We start from the raw sequence: 17,869 nt of genomic DNA on the forward strand, positions 1-17,869 counted from the left end.
AAGCACATTAGGCAGCAGATGGTTTCGCATTTTTTCTGGAAGCGAGTTACGCGGGAGCTGATGCACGCCCAGAGACGGAAACGTCGTATAGATATATTAACTGACCCCCTCGGGATTTCTAATTGCTCCTGTTTCCGTACGTTTGCAATATATCTCTTCCCGCCTCAGCCCTGTTGAAATGATTCATATCTGGTAATAAGTTGTCAGCTAAGCTTATATAATTCTCAACCTCGTGACAGCGGCGTCGAATGGAACCAAATAGTAGACGACCATGTACAAAACGGGAGGCGCAGGAACAAAGAAGAAGGCACATCTTAGCTCTTTTAATCAATTGTGCTTATAGAGCAAATCAGGGTCCCGTGACTGACTCTTGTCTTTAGTGTTAGGTGTGGCAAAACTTGCAGACAAGTAGCCGGACGGAAAGTCGAGACGACCCCCTCGATTTCGTTGGCAAAGAGATGGCTACAGCGCAGCGGGGGAAATAGGCTGGGAACTCTGTCAGTGCTAAATATTCCCTTGAGGTGCCTGTAAGCTATGAGTGACGGCGTTCGTCTGTCTCTGCCCGAATTCTAATGACAAACAACCCCCCATTGGATGCCTTTCCCCGCAAGACAAAAAAGGAGAACCCGAAAGCTGCAAGAAGAACCAATAAGCTACCCACCACTGCATATCGGGTGAGTTTGGATTTTAAATAGCTATGTGTCGTAGGTTGCATCATGGTTCCCCCGCACGTAATCCTATCCACAGACGGAACGGCTCACGATGCAACCCGACCGCTGGCCTGAAGGTATATTCGAGAGGCATCGTGGAGGCTTAGCACAAATCTGGTGGTCAGCAAATCCTCCTTAAGGGGTCATGGGGGACACGGCAGAACGTACTCGACCCACACTTGTCGGCGAGGACTCCCGAGTACGTAACTCGAGAATGTAATCTTTTTTTGTGTCCATTTTTACAAGAGGTGGTAGCGAGCTGGGAATGAGAAATTGTCGATTGGCGACCGACAAGCGACGGAAATCCAATATGGGTACGCCCGCAAGCCGCTGCACGCAATATACGACGGGTATGGGAAACGCAACGTGTTTACCAGGTACTTGTTTTGCGGCTCCTATTCAACAATGCCATGATCTAGAATACTTGCCCATACAAGAATCAAAAAAAGAAATACTTATTTGACAGAGGCTTGGCTACCTCCCTTACTCAGCTTTAAGATCGAACACTAGCACCTTGTCATTGCAGCTTCCACTTTAGGCCTCTCTGACCCCGTTACCAATAGTCGCGTTCATGGGGGCACACACTCGGGCTTTTTGATGACACCCTTACGGGCAAATATTGGTCTTGGAAGGACGGGAAATGCGGCGCTAGGTGTGATATGAGAATCCACCTGGTAAAACTACCTCTGTACAACTGAAAGAGAGAGAAAATTAAGAGCTGAGCACTCACAAGATGTCGTCTGCGCCTTTTCGCTTCCTGCTATTCCACCCACCCCAGGGCTCGTCAGTTTATCCCCAGCTTGAAAGAGAGAATGCCGATCTTGCCGTCGCAAGATGCTTCTCAGTGCTGCCTGTTCTCCAGCTCAAGGCTTTCATACCAACTGATACCATGTATAAAACGAGGTCATGCCGACAGGCCATCATGTACCTTTTACTGATACGGAACCAGAGATTCTCTTCATCCTTCTACGGACTGCATAGCAACAAAACCCACACATCCCTGGCACATCTCCTCCCCATTCCTGAAAAATCTTCCCCAAACGTCCAAAAATGAGGCTAGCACCCACTCTCATCCCCCTCCTGCACCTGGCCATCGCAGCGCCGACCAACCCCCTCGAGCGCCGCCAGAACCTCCCAGTCGGCGACCAGATTCAGATCCAGACCGTGACGGTGGCCGGAAACGGCTGCCCGTCGGGCACCTTTACCAACCAGATCAGCCTTGACCGGACGGCGGTGACGCTGGGCTTTGACCAGTTCGCCGCGGAGCTGACTCCCGCCTCGGACCGGGACAGGACGTGCGCCGTCGTGGTGCAGGCCCGCTACCCGATTGGGTGCATCACGACCGTCGTCGAGAACACGCAGCACGGCTTCGCGGAGCTGCCCTCCGGCGTCGTCGGGAACCTGCAGGCAGCCTACGCCGTCACGCCCGGCAGCATCGTCGGCTCCGCTAGCTCCCAGACCAGCCTCAGCGGCGAGGGCTGGGCGTTTGGGCAGCCCTGGCTCAAGACGGATAGGATCTCGACTGCAGTGTCGACCACATCCACCAGTCGGGACGTGTTCATGGTCGTCAACTTTAGGGACCTGCTCACTACGGCTGGTAGCGCGACGCTGGCTAGTCTCAGGACTGATGACATGACCATTGCGTTTACGGACCAGCGCAGGTCGCCTGGACAGTGGTAAGTTGTTTGGATTAACTCCCTTTGAACGCACCACAGCAGATGAAGAGATGGCTAACACGAGTCACATAGCTGAGTTGTGGTTCCAAACACATACCGCAACAGCCGGTCCATACATGTCCGAAGAGTGGATCCGAAGTAATGATTAGGGACGGTAATGGGGATTTTAGCACAGGAGGACCCTGGCAAGAGAAGTGACTCTCGCATTCGTGTATAATAATAGCAAATGGATATCGTGCAAGCAAACAAACAAGAAACACAACCAAAAGAATTCAACACAGCCCCAAGTCCTGAAACAAATCCTCAGCCCTGACGTCCAGCACCGCCGGCCTCTCGTCCTCGATGCCGAATCCGGCGAGTATCTCGTCGTCCAGGTATCCGTGATACCCCTGCCCCCGCCTCATCCAGTTGAGCGACGTAATGTAAAACATCTCGGCTCTTTCCACTCCGGCTCCGCCACCATCTACCGAGGCCGGCAGCACTGTCCTCCTCCGCCCCGAGATCCACAACGGCCTCCGCGACACGGCATGCAGCGCAAACGGCGCCTCCTGTCGAAACAGCACCACGTACGCCTCGTACGAGCTCCTGAACCCACGGTACCGCTTGTGCTGCACCACGGTGGCGATGAAGGTATTGCCCGGCCCCGGTTTGCAACCCGCATCCGCGCGTTTGCACATGGTGATGGCCAGCGAGTTTGTCGACTGGTGGACCGAGTCATCCTCGTCGCCCGGGCCAGACAGGAACGAAACCCTTTCCAGGGCAGGGAGGTAGCGCGCCATGCACGCAGCATCCGCGGGCGCCGTGTCGGGGCCCAGGTCCCTCCCCACGCTCCCGTCCGCATTCAGCCGGCCCAGCACCCGCCTCGGGTGCATGTCGTGATGCGCGTACATGGCGCCGTCGCGGTCCCAAAAGACGAAAAAGTTCTTCTCGACGGGGGAGTAGCCGTCGCCGAACGGGCGTTGCATCTCTGTGCCGCGGGCGAAGAGCTGGTCTGCCAGCGTGATGGTTTTGTCCACTGGTATCATTGCCGCCTGACCATCATCGAGGTCCTCACCCCAGCGACTGACGACCCGAAAGTCCTGCACCCACTGCCCAAAGCACGTGAACCCCGAATTGCTCCCGTACGACACCAAGGGGTCCTCGCCGCGGGGGCCGAAGAAGACGCGCGCGTCGTGGGGACCCTGGTTGATCTGCAGCAGCTCGAGCGCGGGCCTTTCCGGATCGTCGCAGGCGTTCCCCTTGGTCCTGGTCGGCGGGATGCTCAAGGCCACGGGGAACGTGACGCATGCCAGCTCCCCGCGGCCGTTGACGGCAGCGTCGCACGTGAGCTCGGTGAACCTGCCGAAAGAGTCCGGGGGCGGCGGGTGCTCCTGCGCCACCATGACGTACGTGTCTTGCTTTGTCGGGTGCGGCAGAACGTTTGGGTTGATGGCGGTGCGGCCGCCGAACACGAGGGACGTAAAGGGGTTGTTCCTTGCGCCCGGTGCCTTTTTTGCTGCTGCTGCTGCAAGGTTCAGGGCGCCCGAAGACGAGACGACGACGTGCGTTTCCGGGACCGCCTGAGACGCGCCCTGGAAGGGATCCGTAGACAGCAGCTCGCCGAGCTTTTCGGGTGCAGTCTGCGTAATGACCATCTGAGGTGGGTTTGGCGGCGATTGTGGTTTCTCTTCATGTTGTTGCGGGATTGCTGGTGCTGCTGCTGCGATGTTTCTGCCCTCGTCGCCGTCGTCTGTCCCAATGTGTTTTGCTACAGCTACGTCTTTGAGATTGGGCCTCGAGCCCCATTTCGGTGACGTTGGGTGTGTCCATAGCTGTTGGTCTGGGTGCTGAGTGGTGGTGTGTTTCCGGATCAGACGAATGCTAAGGAATATGGCTGTAATCAGGGGAATGTATAGGACGAAGAATCGCCTGGCTTCCCTGGAAATCATGATCCCGCACACAGTCTTGATTTACTGACTAAGTAAAATGAAGCCAGCTTCTATTTCCGTCTTGTTTTGTTCCTTGTAAGTCGACCCAGCAATAAGTTCAGACGGATGACTACTGAGCTGGAATGTGTTTTTTTTCTTCTTCTTGTTGTTTTTTGTTTTGTTTTGGGAATGTACTGTGTGTTTCTCCCAGTGCCGACGGAAAGAAGCAGTGGAATTACGGTAGCACCATCCACTTAATCGTTTCTGCAGCGGGCACAATTCATTGACAGCACCCCGAGATTTGGTACACACTAGAACGGGTAAGATGGATTTGCACCGTACCAACAATACAACCAGATACCTATTCTGGGAAGGCCTGGGTACCTGTCAAAAAAAAAAAAAAAAAAAAAAGAAAAAAAGATAGCTAGATTCGTCGTGCGCAAACTCTGCTAAAAACCCCTACACTAACTAACCTCAAGGTTTCGCATGGTTCGCAAAGCCGGTTCCTTGACTGGCTTCACTAGCGCTCCATATCTTCTTGCCAGGGTTCTGGTCGGATAGAGTACTATACTGTATGCAGTACCTGCAGGACTTCGTAATGTGTGGTAAACACAAAATGTTGATTGAGATCTACTGTGAGAATGCACTGCACAAAGCAAAGTGCACACATAACCTTCCCAACCTGGTAATTCAATCCGAGCAACGTACAGATTCGGGTTGTTTAATCAAAATTTTAACATGTGTTCTGTAGGCAAGCCCCTCCCCCCCTCTTCCTGTCGATCGCATCGATTTACGCAGTACGGTAGGTAGCCTTGGTAGCTATTGATTTTTTACCTGATAATAAACTATCAGCTGGGAAACTTCGACTTGCAAAATCATGGTAGCCAAGATGTGCGTTTGACTAAATCAGGACTAGGCCCCCGGTGCCTGCTCGACCCTCCACGAACCTATTGGACAGGGTTCGGAATGGGAACAAGGGTGCAATTGACGATCTCGACTCTTGTGGCCCAAGATGGAAATCCCGCAATAACTGACGATCGTGCGGGGGAAATACGCCGGGGTGTGGGGATGTGCTGGACTGGACGTAACCACTCTTCAATATCTGGACATGGGTCGGCATGTGATTTCAACTCGGTATATTGTACGGCACATGTTTTTTTTTTTTTTTTTTTTTTTTTTTTTTTTTTTTTTTTTTTTGTTCTGTATGATTGTACTGCTTATCTATACTGTAGTTGCGTGTACGTGTCATATAGTGTCCTAATCAAGGCTTTTCGAGCCATGTATATATATACTCCGTATGTAAATCCACATGAAATGGACAAGGGTCAGGTCGAGCGTAAAAGGCAAAGGTTGGAATAGGCCAAGCCACACAACAAAAAAAAAAAAGAAAAGAACCCAAAATGGCAGACCACGCTTTAATTTTGAGATTTGCCTAGGAAATGACCGATGCTGTTCGAGAAATGCCAATAAAATGTCCCAATGAAATGAAACACAAAAAATCAAAAAGGCCTCCCAAAAATTCAAAACGTAATCGTGAACTCTACGCTTCTCCTATCGCTTTGGTCGGCTTGGGCGCCAGCGTCTTACCATACAACCACTGTGAGAAGCGCACGCTAGGTTCATCCACGAACCGCGTGACAAGCTCCGAAATCCACAGCGTCAACGGCAACAGGATGAGATGTGGTAGCAAGTATCCCAGCTCCATCCCAAACGGCCCCGTCTTGGGTAGGGGGAACTTGTCAGCCCAGCCCGGCAGGTTCTTGAGCTGTTCTTCGCCGTGCCACCCCACGGCGGTGTAGATACGGTCTCCGATCAGCCAGATTATGGGTCCGTGGGCCACGTACAGACCGTACGAGATGCGGCCCAGGTACTGGCAGAATCGCGTCTCGAAGAAGCGCTTGAGCGACGGCAGGCGCGGGATGACGGCGATGGCGATTGACGCAGCAATAAAGAGGTAGAACCACTTGTAGTCAAACACTGCCTGCGGCTTGAGGAACGACAGGTAGTACCAGCCCCTGTTGGTTCGGAGCGTTTCGATTTTGATGTCGTGGGCCGGGATGCCACCTAGGTAGACGGCGAGAGCAAAAAGATGCCACATGACGAGCTTCTTGATGGGTCCGACGCCGCTATACCTCGCCAACAGCGAAGGAAGCTCCCCCTTTGCAGACAGCAGGTCGATCTCGCACTGGAACATGCCCATGATGAACATGGCGGCGTACCAACCGTCGGCGATGTACATAAAGTAGTACATCAGACCGATCATGCACAAGAGGCGTGCATTGCGGGTGCATCGAGCCAGTGCAATCAGAGTCGTGTACACCACGACAGAACCTTTAAACTCTGCCGGGATCGACCACAGGTGCGGGTTGTATCGAAACCAGGGATCCCCGCCCTGGGTGAAGACAAAGGTGAAATTCTTGCCCTCCGTATACCAGCGCCAGAGCTCGTCTCGAAAGGTCTTTTCGTGAACCATGCCGTAGACCCAAACCCGGCTGAGGTTCCAGAACGCCATGAAAGAAAACGTCGTCACGAGCAGGGGAATGTATAGCCGCAACCATCTCCTAAAGAGAGCGGACCCGACGTTTTCTGACAGCCGGGCATGGTCGCCAGCGTGGATGAGAGATAGGGGCTTCGTTGACAGGACGTAGCCTGATATGATGAAAAATATGGCGACGGCAAAATGGCCGCCAACAAAAAACGCCCTCACCCCGGGGAGCGTAGCGAGGTAGACTTGTCCATTGGTGCCAAAAGAAGACTCTAGCAACTTGTGTTCTTGCTCGCTGTGTGCCCAGAGTGTGTGATGTTGTAGGTAAACCATAAATGCGGCAAAGCCACGGACGCCGTCGAGATAGGCCGTCCGTCTCAGGTCGCCGCGAGCTGTGTGGGGGCTTGTTGCTCGCCACAATAGTGAAGATGCAGCTCGGCCGAGAAAGCCCTTGCCGTTGCTGACGGGAATGCTCTTGAGGCTACCGATGGGACTAAGGCTGCCATCGCTGGAACCGCTACTAATGTTGTCATAGTAGAATTCCTCCTTTGTTTCTTCCCATTGGCCAATGCCATCGAGTATACCTTGGTTTGGCGGCATGTCTTATTAGGTCTTTCGGTGTAGCGAACGTCTGCCTCCCCGTGAGGAAGGTAATGTGATGTGTGAGGTCTGAGGTAGATCGCCGAAATAGACTGAGATGGGAAGAAGCAACGGTTGTTTTTTGGGGGTGAATATCTGTCGTCTCGGTACAGTAGAAAAATAAACTTTCAGATGGAAGACACGTCTTTAGAAGTGGCTGAGCAGAAGATCACAAAGGCCCGAGCGGATGATACTGGGTGCTGGTTGTCCTTGGTATTAGGTAGTTGTTTTTGTTTGTTTTAGCCATTTAGACTTGGTGAATACGACTCATAACATGTGCACCCTGAACTTGATAGTAAGCAAGTTTTCAATGGTCATACCCTCATCCGGCCGACTGGTAAACGTTGTTGGAAAAGGGGGGGATGCCTACGTCACGCTAAAACAATCAAAGTCTGTAGTTGGAAACCACGCCGTGTCTCGGTAGCTGCACCACTCGGAGTGACGGAATGCGATGCAACAAAGGTGGCAGTGGCCTGGATGGGACAGGTGAGAAATCGGATGGTTCAAAGGCAAGCGGCTTATTTTGCCTTGTTATTTGCTGACATTTCCCAAGTTTGCCGGTTGAAGAAAATAGTGTGTAAGCGAGTCGAGTCACTGAGTATTTTGGTTAACGAAAACGGAAAAATAGGCCAAAAAGGGTTGTCAAACAGAACGGATCCAATAATGCCGGAAGGTGGTTCCCCACTGAATTTTCTTTTTAAGAAAAACAAAAAAAAGAAATAGCTGCCGAGTTTGGTGAGGGGTTATCGGTGTTTGTTTGTGACTGAAAGCAAGAAACAAACCAGGATTTCATGAGCTTTTTGGTGCGACTGCAAGCTACTACGAGTAGGTACTCCGTAGTTGTAGTTTACTACGTACTGGGAAGTTACTTCGCAAGGTAGTAGTGAATTTCTTGTCACACTGCAGTAAGTACGTCGACTGGGCCAAGCGGTCTATCAAGGTGATGGTGTGTGGCGGGCCGGCTTACTTGCTGCGGTAATAGCGTGGGTGATCCCAAAAAAAAAAAAAAAAAAAAAAAAAAAAAAAAAAAAAAAACTTGGGCAAGCTTTGGAATGCGTCGCATGGCGGGTGTACAGTAGCAAGAATACCTACCTATGCAGGTAAGTAAATGGGGGAGTTGCTGCTTGCCTTTGCTTGCAGGTCCCTCGCGCTTTGACTAGGAAACGCGCCGTATCCTGCATCGAGATTTACAACTCAAGAACTTCACATGAGATTTCAGACGTCGTTTACTGTGTGTGTGTGTGTGTGTGTGTGTGTGTGTGTGTGTGTGTATGTCTTATTACCGTACATCTGACGACCTTGAATTACACTTTTTGCATTTGTTACAGTAAAAAAGACCTTTAGGTCATTTACCCGAGAGTCGCTGACAGATCAACATTCATGCATACTGTGTTGGGAAACTTCTCCCACCAGTACTATACTATGTTAGTAGTTTAAAAACTTACCAAATTAGAAAGCCGAGAGGAGGCCGATCCGTTCTTGGGGGAGATCGCGGACTACTGTACCTTGTGTACCCACCTGGCGTGGCGTTTAGCTCGTCAACTCACCCATGAAGGTTAGCAAGGTTAGGTAGTTTGTTGTATAGCTTAGCTGGCAGGCACTGGTTCCATAGAAAATCGCCCCGTCCCTGGCAGATGTAGTAGGCCAGTAGTGTGTCTCACACCACCACATGCGCGCCATCTTCAGCCCCACCCCCTCGATACACATGCCAGACCGCCACCGTTGGACGGCCCTGAAAGCGATCTCATCTGCAAGTGGCCAGTCAGGGGCCCTCTCAGCTGCCTTGGTCGTAAATGTCAATGTCACTCAAAAAAAGTCAAAAACCAGGCATTGGTATGAACAAAACAACAAAAAAGAAATCGTCCAATTTTTCGTTTTGATTCGTGCAGCCTCGAAGGTTAAGTCCAACCCGTCCGCATCCGAGAACGTGGGGCCAAGGGGTTTCCCTGATAATTGATCCATGGGCACAAACGGTTCCTAGGGTACGCGTCCTTGTTCTCGAAGAAATTTACCTCTTCTTTTGGTCCGTCGATACGATTATCAGCTCAGTCTTGGACACCAAAATAACAAACACGGGTTGAATAATCCGACGTCGATGAGCAAAATGAAAAGAACAAAAAAAACAAAAAAACAAAAATAAAACACAAAAACGTCATTAAGGCCAGGGTGGTCCGGTAGATGTTGTGATTATTCTCTTTGTACCGAACTGAACTTCCAAATTCTGTCAAGCAGCCGTCTGTCTGCTGTTGCTTTGCACCACAATTCACTGTACTACAGCACAGTCTGCACTTACCTATTTCCCGTACCGAGTGACACTGTACAAGCATGCACACCCGCCCTTCCCCCTCACTCAGCGTCGTACTGTACGGAGTACAGTACAGGGATACAAGTGCCTAGCGTTCAATGGCACCTCTAGGTTCCCGTCCATGTTCACTGTAATCCAGCAACCCAATTGGTCAGGGCAATGGCTCCACCCCCATAACAGGCGATGACCATTACGATCCCTGTCTAACAGACCGCAGCGCAACAAACATCAATTTCCATGTTGGGAATCCTTTAACCAGTCGGTTCTTGTCATTTTCTAAATGGCGCCCCCGCAAACGCCTGCAATTTCTCTGGGTCAAAATATGCAAGCCTCAAAGGCTGGGTTCAAGTCTTGTCTAAGGTACCTTGCCATTGAACAACGCACCTAACCCCAACTCAACTCACTCGTATCCTCTGGCGTAAATGCGCTTACCGAGGAATGCTACCTACCCCATCCATCCCCCCCTCCCCCATACGTTGTACGCCCATTCCCTCGGCTCAAACCCTCTTCAGAATGGTGCCGCGTTACATCAAACTGTTTTGTTAATGCGGAATCCTTTTTTTTCGGGCAGTCATTCGCGTGCCCACTACTACTACTTTGTTAGTAGTATAGTCCTGTCCTAGTATCGCTTATCGGCGACCCGGGGATGGTGTGGAAATGTCAGATTTTTTTTTTCGTTGGTTACCCCTGACAAACTTGATGGCGTGCCACCTAGGGGGGGCTAAAGCCAGAGACATGGACAAAGAGAGAGAGAGAGAAAAGAGTCCTTTAGGGGCGTGACGTTATTGTTGCTATTTTTCCCACCTCTGTTTCCCCCGTCCGGTCCGCGCGTTGCGCTTCCGACTCGAAAATATCAGACTCGAAACTTTTGGTCCTTTAATCGTCTCGATTTCCTACAGTGTCACCTCGTGTTCTGCACTACACGTTTTGGTGTTTTTGCTTGCTCGCCTTGTCGTCCTTCTTCGTCCGTGCTTTACGGATTGTATAAACTCAAAAAAGTTCATGTTAGCATTCGTCAAAAATCGTCATTGTCCCTCTGATCCATCATCTCCTCCCCAGGGCATGGTTCTTTTTTTGTTCTTTGGACAAAAAACAAAACGGTGCTAGTCAAGATAGAAACTTCTATCTCATCACCTCAGCTCACCGTTCTTTTTGAGTTGACGCCATCCTCAGAAAATAACAAAAAGCCTCAACCTGTTTGCCAACCTTGGCATTCCATCTCTTGGGCTTGACGTCTATCTTGAGCTTCTCAACATTGCAGAAACGCAAAACTACAAGACGCAACTAGGAAGAAGCTAGGAAAAAAGTCTCGAGTCAAAATAGCAGCTTTCTTCATACAAACAGTCCTCGTGAGGACAGGGCCAGCGTCCACATTCGCACTTTGATACCCACACACACACACACACACACAGAAACACACGCGCACACACAATAAACCGCAACATGGGCTCCCCAAGACTTCTGGGCTCGCCCTTATCTCCGCTCTCCCCAAAGATGGGCATGGGCAACCTCAAGCCGGCCATCAGCCTCCGTAACCGCTTACCAACACAAATCAGGCGCTGTTTGCCCTTGTACCTGGTATGCGTATGCATCATCCTCCTCATACTGAACGCCGACATTGCCGGAATCTCGGTGCCTGGGACCGGTGTCGGCGGGCGCGGGAGGGGCCTCGCCATCAGGAGAGAGGCCTACAAGGACTACCTCAGCAAGGGCAAGAAGCTCCAGAATTCCGCATCCGTACCGACAAAGTTCCCCAGGAAGATATGGCAAACGTGGAAGGTCGACCCCATGTCGTTTGCGGAGCGGGACTCCCTTACTGCGAGGACGTGGACGGCGAGGAACCCAAATTTCCGCTACGAGGTCCTGACCGACGACAACGACATGGGCTACGTCGAGTACCACTTTGGACCTGACGGGTTCGACAGGCCCGACATTGTCGAGTTTTACCGCAACGTCAACGCCACCATCATCAAGGCCGATCTGCTGAGGTACATCGTCATGTACGCAGAGGGTGGCGTTTATGCTGACATTGACGTCGAAGCCTTGAAGCCGGTGCACCGCTTTATCCCTGAAAGATACAACGAGGAGGACATTGATCTCGTCATCGGTGTCGAGATCGACCAGCCGCAGTTTCGAAACCACCCCATCCTGGGCTCAAAGAGCCAGTCCTTCTGCCAGTGGACTTTTATGGCCAAGCCACGGCTGACCGTCATGCTCAACCTCATCGAGAACATCATGAGCTGGCTCAACGACGTCGCCATCGAGCAGGGTGTCGGCGTCTCCGAAGTCCAGCTCGACTTTGACAAGGTCATCTCGGGCACCGGACCATCCGCCTTCACCATCGCCGTCCTCGAGGACATGAACATGCGGATGAAGCTCGAGGAAGCCGGCGGTCGCCTAGCCAAGAGGCGATCAAAGTCGGGCAAGGAGATCACGTGGGACGACTTCCACGACCTGGACGAGTCCAAGGTGGTCAGCCGCATACTGGTCCTCGACGTCGAGGCCTTTGCCGCGGGCCAGGGCCACTCTGACTCTGGCAACCACAACGCTAGGGGCGCGCTGGTAAAGCACCACTACCACGCCTCCAACTGGCCCAGCCGGCACCCGCGCTTCAGCCACCCGGCGTACGGAGAGGTTGAGCGCTGCAACTGGGATCCCATCTGCGTGGCAAAGTGGGACAAGGATGTCGCCGAGTTCAAGAGCTTGTCGTCAGAAGAGCAGCAGCAAAGGATAGCGTCGCGCCAGTTTTGATGTATGGGATTTGTGAGGTGGGAGTTTTTGATCTTTATTTATTTATTTTTTCTTTTGGTCGTGGGTAAATACCTGGAATAGCATCTCCATTTGCAGGTGTGGTATATATCGAATTGGCTAGACTTTGGCACGTAACAGTACTTACTACATTCCTTTTTTATCATGTTTTGTTTCGGGGCCGGCTGGCGTTGGGGGGTTCTTACGAGAATACCATCTTGAGTTTTAGTTCCTACTTTCATAAAAACTGTTGTTTGCTTGTTTGAATGCCGTGATACTTGGGCTAATCGATCCTGTCTGCTCTGATCGTTAATGCCTGGATTCAGGATCATATTTGACAGCCCTTACTACTCCGCCACCACTCTGTCCTTAAAACATGCTATTGAATTCTGGAGTGGTGGCAGGTACCTGTGAATATACATGGCTGGGGTAACTTGGCTTCTTGTTGGGGTTTGTTGAGACGGGATGAAAGAAATGACAGCCACACTTTCTGTCTGAAGTAGGGAGACCGTCATGACGTCTTGTTCATACTGGAGCCTAAAGAGGTATCTCAATGTTAGTGAAAGGCGACTCAACATTGGAATATGCGAACAAGACGCAAGAAATAAAATAAAAAGATCTCAACAGCATACTTTCACCCAAATCCCAAACATAAAAGCGCAAAGCCTTTCCCTTTCTCACCAACTCCAAAGTCAAAACCATCTCCCGCCTTCTAGCCTTGTTTTCATGGGCACTCAACCCTTTAGTCCCTGGCCCAAACGAATAGCGAGAATTCCCTTTGACACTCTCTGCATTCGCCATCACTCTCTGCATTTTGCGCGTCTTGCAGCCAATAGTCCTAGATGGGAGGAACCGTGTCTCACCCCTGACCAGGCAAAAGGCTTATAGGACACCTGATGAGCCTCCCCAAGACCGACTTGAGCTTTGTTATTCCGCTCGCCGCCGGCTCCGCTGCCCGCTACTTGAGGAACGAGATGAAAACAAAAGCAGAAATCACAATTCGATAGTTATATGGTGCAAAGATGAAGAAATGATGCGAAGTTATCTATGGATGCCTTGGTTTACCCAATGTATAAAAATAAACAGAAAGAATACTATCAAAAAAAGCCCCTGAACCCCCTTCACAGAATGGTTGACTAATTTTCCTTTCCAAACCTATTCCAAATATTCACAATCCACCAAGCCGGGCCACAAGTCTTGTTTTATACCTTCTCAGCAGTTGTAGCCTCTGGTTTCTCCCCACCGTGGCCCGCCTCCAGGTCATCGTCCATGCTCTTGGCCGGAGCCACGTCGGCGGTGCCGGCAGGCAGCTCCTGCTCAAACTTGCGACCCTTGCGCTCGGGACCAAAGGCCGTCCAGGTGACGATGCCCATGGCGATGATGGCAGTGGCGATGCCCATGGTCGGACCGTAGGCCTCGACGATGTCGCCCTTGTGGTTGCGGATGAAGTTGGACTCGGCGATGGCGTTAACGATCTGGGCCGACGGGGAAGAGATCATGTTGCCCAGCTGGTAGGTGATGCCGGGGAACGATGATCGGAAGGCGGCGGGCGAGAGCTCGTTCAGGTGGATGGGGATGACTCCCCAGGCGCCCTGGACAAAGAACTGCATGAAGAAGCCCGAGGCCGAGAGCGAGGCCTCGTCGGCGGGGAGAATCCAGGCAGGGATCAGGCAGGCGCTGATGGTGGCGCTGATGATGATGGCGCGACGGCGTCCGAGCCACTGAGATGCATAGCCGATGATGGTGCCACCGACGCAGGCTCCGGCCTTCATCAGGATGGAGGCGCGCGATGCGCCGGCGTTGTCAAGCTCCTTCTCCGAAAGCATGAAGGTAGTGTAGCTGTCCTGAGAGGTATGGCTGTAGACTAAATAAGGGAAAAAGCCTCGTGTTAGCTTCTGTGGGGCAACCGTGAAGCAGGCATTATTGCACAACCAAGAACTTACAGTTAAACCAAGTCATCAAGACGATGCAGTAGAGGCACAGTTTCCACTCTGCAGCCAGCATCTTCTTCGTCTCCTCCCAGAACGCAACGGGGTTTGCCTTGTTCTTGCCGAGCTTGCGTGCTTCAATAAACTGCTGCGACTCGGGGAAGCAGCAACGAACGAGGCCGACGCCGATTGAGATTCCGGCAGCAATCCAGAACACCGTCTTCCAGCTGTCGGTCGCGCCACCAACACCCAGGTTTGCGCATGCTGCGCAGACGTAGCCGAACGAGTATCCTTGCTGGAGGATACCAGACATGAGACCACGTGCGTCTACCGGGCTGTTTTCGAGAGCCATGGCGATAGCATTGCCGTAACTGGGGGGTGTAACAGGTCAGTGTCAGTTCTTGAGCAAGGGGGCCAACATAGGCCGGAAACCAGGGTTTAAACAGAGCAGAATAGACTGATACGGAAAAAGAACTTACACTCCACCCATGAATAGACCAAACAAGGCTCGCACAGCCAAGAACTGCTGGAAAGTCGTGCTGTAAATAGTGGCGATTTGCAAAATACCGAGCACAATCATGTTGACAACCATGGGCCACTTGCGTCCCCATTTGTCACCAGCAAGACCAAAGATGGCCGCTCCCACGCTGCGGAGTAGCAGGGTCAGGGTGATAGCCGTCGTGATCTCAGTCTTTGTGGTGCCGTAGTAGTCGGCCAGCTTCTTGGTCTGGATGGAGAGGGCGTGAAAGTCAAAGGCGTCAGCGCTCCAGGCCGCGAAACCCACGATGAAGAAGAGCCAGTCCTTGGCAGACAGCTGCATCAACAGACTGATGGGGTTCTTGAGCGGCGGCGGCGACTGCCACTCGGTATGTTGCTCTCCCAGGTCGTTGGTCACGACGACGCGCTGCTTCCACTTGAACAGGTCGCCAAAGGCCTGTTTGGCCGCCGGCACGATACCCCTTGCGACTGGGTCCGCCGGCTCATTTTGTGAGGGGGAAGCCATATCGTTTTCTTTCCTAGGCTTTTTTTTTCTTGTCCTGCTTGGAGATAGGCAAGAGGAGAGGAAAAGGGGGGGAGGTAATAAATTCTGCGGTGGAAGGTGAATATGACAAGACTCGACCTTTCTCGCGTTGGACGGGCACTTCACAAAAAAAAAAGAAGCAAGCCAGAGGACTTCGACGAGACAAGAACGCGGGTGTCTAAGACCTTTTTTAAAGTTCTCAGTCAGACCGCCGACAAGGAAAGAGGGGTCCTGTCCTGTTCATTGTCTTCCCACGCCTCCTTGCACTTTCCATTTGGTACCCCGGCTTCTTCTTCAGCCACTGGGCGGCCTGGCTGATTTGGTGTGGGATGTGGGATGTTGTTTTTTTTTTCGTGGTGGCATGAACCCCATCGCCAAGCCTTTCACCTCCCGGTTACACGTAGTACCAAGGTCATGGAAACGGGTCCAGCGCGTGTCCTCAGCTCAGCGCCGATTTCCGTTCCATTCAATGAGATGTTGGACTGTGTTGCAGATCTACAACATTGTATTGGGAAACTTCTTGGAGTCAGAGTTGCGGTGAATACTCTGTATCATGAAACCATGATTATTTCTTGATCACAATTCCTGTCATTGTTTCTGCCGGCTCTGTATATTGCTTATATGTGGAACTTGGCTTGGGGTCAATCTCAGTTCGCGCTAGAAAAGCTCTTACCGTCAAAAGAAAGGGACCCATGATAAAGGTACAAAGGCCTGGAACGTGTGGCAGAGTCACTTGTGGGGTTCTGCATGGCACCGCACCAGCCTGGGTGGATGAGGTGGGCGGTATTGGTACAGTCTTACCGTAGCAGTCCTTACAGTCGGGGTAAGGTCTCCGTCAAAGGAAGCTCGAGCCTCCCAGTGCAAATTAGACAGACAGGCTGAGATGGGTGGTTTGGCCGTATACATGTCGTAATTGACAAACCTAACCCCCCCGGCACATTCGATGCCAAACATTTGGTAGTGCTTTTCTCGTGTAAAAGAAATTGCAGGTGGCCGCCCTCCAGTGTGACGCAATGAAAATGCCTTTGATTTTCTATCAATCTAGTCCTCGGCGGCACTTGGTCAGAAAGCTTGGGCTCTCGGCAAAAACGGCTCTTTCGCGGCTCGATGGCAGGGGAGAAAAATGCTTCTCAGTGGCCAAGTGCAGAACCTGTACGCCAAGAGAATATGGAGAGGGGTGGTGAAAGAGGTTGGTTGCAGTGCATTATGCTGCAACGGCCACACAGACACTACTGCGAAGTATGTATTTATTCGGTACGATGGTCCCAGACTGATGAAAGGAATTCCTTGCCAGATGACTGTTGCTTACATTGCTTAGTGCGGAGGTATTACTAGAGACAGGTAGTCAGGTGCTTGCCTCTTGGAGAGTTCAAGCAAGCCATGATAGTGTTGTATGATTTTGGAAGCCCAGAAAACACTTGGACAAATCCACCTTTGTAATTGACCGTCGGAACGTGACATGGAAATATGCAAGCCAACAGCCCAGTTTGGGCGACCGACGATCTCTCGGGTCACAAGGTCAACGACTCGCACTGTTTATCAGCCTTTTTGGTTCGTTGATCTCATCTTAAATTTAGCATCTCGTCAAGGGAAATTTTTTGGGGTCGGCGCGGGGAATGTCAGTTTCCCCCATGGAGAATGAGAGATTTTTTGGGGGGAATCAGATCATGTTCGCATGGCCACGCGTGGCGATAATTACGTTCCTCATCATTGGGTCATCAAATCTGCCAGAGCCTGTAGCAACCTGGTCGGCCTGTCCGCTAAAAGGTGGGGAGGAGAGGGGAGGTTTCATTTCCAGGACCTTGCTTGTAGGATTTAATCGACTTGGTTGGCCCAGTCGTACGGAGACAGATACCACGTAAATTTTTGTCGCGGGGTCTGGTGTTTGTTCCTCCTGTGCCCTGTGCGAGATGGAGAAGTCTGACAAGGTTGTTATCTTTGGCTGCATTCTCCACCAGGGCCAGCGTCTGCGAAACACAGAGCCGAGAAGGAAGTCGGCAACCTGACAACGACATCGGGGGTTGTAACGACAGCGGACCAACTTATGTGAAGTGGACACCTACGGCCTTTTTCTTCTTCTTTCTGATGGCCATTGGTACACAAAAAATCTAAAATGAAAAAGAAAATAAAGGATATACCAGCATGCAGTAAAAGCAATTTGAGAACGCCCAAATGCCAACAGAGCCCAGCCAAACAAGCTACCGCCAAAAATGTCTTGTGCAAGCTCAAGCATTATAGTGCCGCCTTGTAATACAGGCGACGTTGGAGTGTGCGGTCTTCCCGCCGGGCCAAGTCTCGGATCGTCCACCAAGACGGGTTCGAGGTGTGCCCAGAGGTCTTGGCGATCCTAGGTCTGGCACTGGCTGATAGGAGCCCACGACACGCGGCGAGGCCTCACGAAGGGGTGTAGTGTACGTGTACCATAGTGGTTTTTTGTTTTTTTCCTTGCC

General features: G+C 51.6%; 7 protein-coding genes across 7 annotated transcripts; 2 read left to right on the forward strand and 5 right to left on the reverse strand.

Moving 5' to 3' along the window:
- The first annotated feature begins 849 nt into the window (after positions 1–849).
- Positions 850–4,393, forward strand: PgNI_00676 (uncharacterized protein). Its single transcript, XM_031120754.1, has 2 exons — positions 850–2,386; positions 2,459–4,393. Exons 1-2 carry the CDS (start codon positions 1,761–1,763, stop codon positions 2,460–2,462), a joined length of 630 nt encoding a protein of 209 aa, XP_030988277.1. The 5' UTR covers positions 850–1,760; the 3' UTR covers positions 2,463–4,393.
- On the reverse strand, positions 1,767–2,500 carry PgNI_00677 (uncharacterized protein; the record flags this gene model as incomplete). Its single annotated transcript, XM_031120755.1, has 2 exons — positions 1,767–2,376; positions 2,484–2,500. The coding sequence occupies 2 exons, from the start codon at positions 2,498–2,500 to the stop codon at positions 1,767–1,769; spliced, it is 627 nt and encodes a 208-aa protein (XP_030988278.1).
- On the reverse strand, positions 2,659–4,314 carry PgNI_00678 (uncharacterized protein; the record flags this gene model as incomplete). The annotated part of the gene is made up of 1 exon (XM_031120756.1): positions 2,659–4,314. One exon carries the CDS (start codon positions 4,312–4,314, stop codon positions 2,659–2,661), a length of 1,656 nt encoding a protein of 551 aa, XP_030988269.1.
- A 1,440-nt stretch (positions 4,394–5,833) lies between the features above and the next one.
- On the reverse strand, positions 5,834–7,378 carry PgNI_00679 (uncharacterized protein; the record flags this gene model as incomplete). The annotated part of the gene is made up of 1 exon (XM_031120757.1): positions 5,834–7,378. The coding sequence occupies one exon, from the start codon at positions 7,376–7,378 to the stop codon at positions 5,834–5,836; it is 1,545 nt and encodes a 514-aa protein (XP_030988270.1).
- Positions 7,379–11,165: 3,787 nt separating this feature from the next.
- On the forward strand, positions 11,166–12,473 carry PgNI_00680 (uncharacterized protein; the record flags this gene model as incomplete). Its single annotated transcript, XM_031120758.1, has 1 exon — positions 11,166–12,473. The coding sequence occupies one exon, from the start codon at positions 11,166–11,168 to the stop codon at positions 12,471–12,473; it is 1,308 nt and encodes a 435-aa protein (XP_030987042.1).
- A 1,020-nt stretch (positions 12,474–13,493) lies between these two features.
- PgNI_00681 (uncharacterized protein) lies at positions 13,494–16,016 on the reverse strand. The gene is made up of 3 exons (XM_031120759.1): positions 14,878–16,016; positions 14,414–14,769; positions 13,494–14,334 (listed from the first exon to the last, which is right to left on the reverse strand). The coding sequence occupies exons 1-3, from the start codon at positions 15,399–15,401 to the stop codon at positions 13,673–13,675; spliced, it is 1,542 nt and encodes a 513-aa protein (XP_030987041.1). The 5' UTR covers positions 15,402–16,016; the 3' UTR covers positions 13,494–13,672.
- Positions 16,017–16,418: 402 nt separating this feature from the next.
- PgNI_00682 (uncharacterized protein) lies at positions 16,419–16,905 on the reverse strand. The gene is made up of 2 exons (XM_031120760.1): positions 16,729–16,905; positions 16,419–16,460 (listed from the first exon to the last, which is right to left on the reverse strand). The coding sequence occupies exon 1, from the start codon at positions 16,878–16,880 to the stop codon at positions 16,734–16,736; it is 147 nt and encodes a 48-aa protein (XP_030987044.1). The 5' UTR covers positions 16,881–16,905; the 3' UTR covers positions 16,419–16,460; positions 16,729–16,733.
- Positions 16,906–17,869: the final 964 nt, after the last annotated feature.

This window comes from Pyricularia grisea, assembly GCF_004355905.1.
Source record: "Pyricularia grisea strain NI907 chromosome Unknown Pyricularia_grisea_NI907_Scaffold_1, whole genome shotgun sequence".
Taxonomy (NCBI): domain Eukaryota; kingdom Fungi; phylum Ascomycota; class Sordariomycetes; order Magnaporthales; family Pyriculariaceae; genus Pyricularia; species Pyricularia grisea.

What these genes read in the sequence shown, in the direction of transcription:
- PgNI_00682 (XM_031120760.1), bottom strand. Translation starts at nt 16,880, where the DNA reads ATGTCACGTTCCGACGGTCAATTACAAAGGTGGATTTGTCCAAGTGTT.
- PgNI_00681 (XM_031120759.1), bottom strand. Translation starts at nt 15,401, where the DNA reads ATGGCTTCCCCCTCACAAAATGAGCCGGCGGACCCAGTCGCAAGGGGT. An exon ending in GGTCTATTCATGGGTGGAGT is followed by an intron (nt 14,770 to 14,877) that starts GTAAGTTCTTTT and finishes TACACCCCCCAG; the next exon opens with TTACGGCAATGCTATCGCCA. An exon ending in CTTGATGACTTGGTTTAACT is followed by an intron (nt 14,335 to 14,413) that starts GTAAGTTCTTGG and finishes TCCCTTATTTAG; the next exon opens with TCTACAGCCATACCTCTCAG.
- PgNI_00676 (XM_031120754.1), top strand. Translation starts at nt 1,761, where the DNA reads ATGAGGCTAGCACCCACTCTCATCCCCCTCCTGCACCTGGCCATCGCA.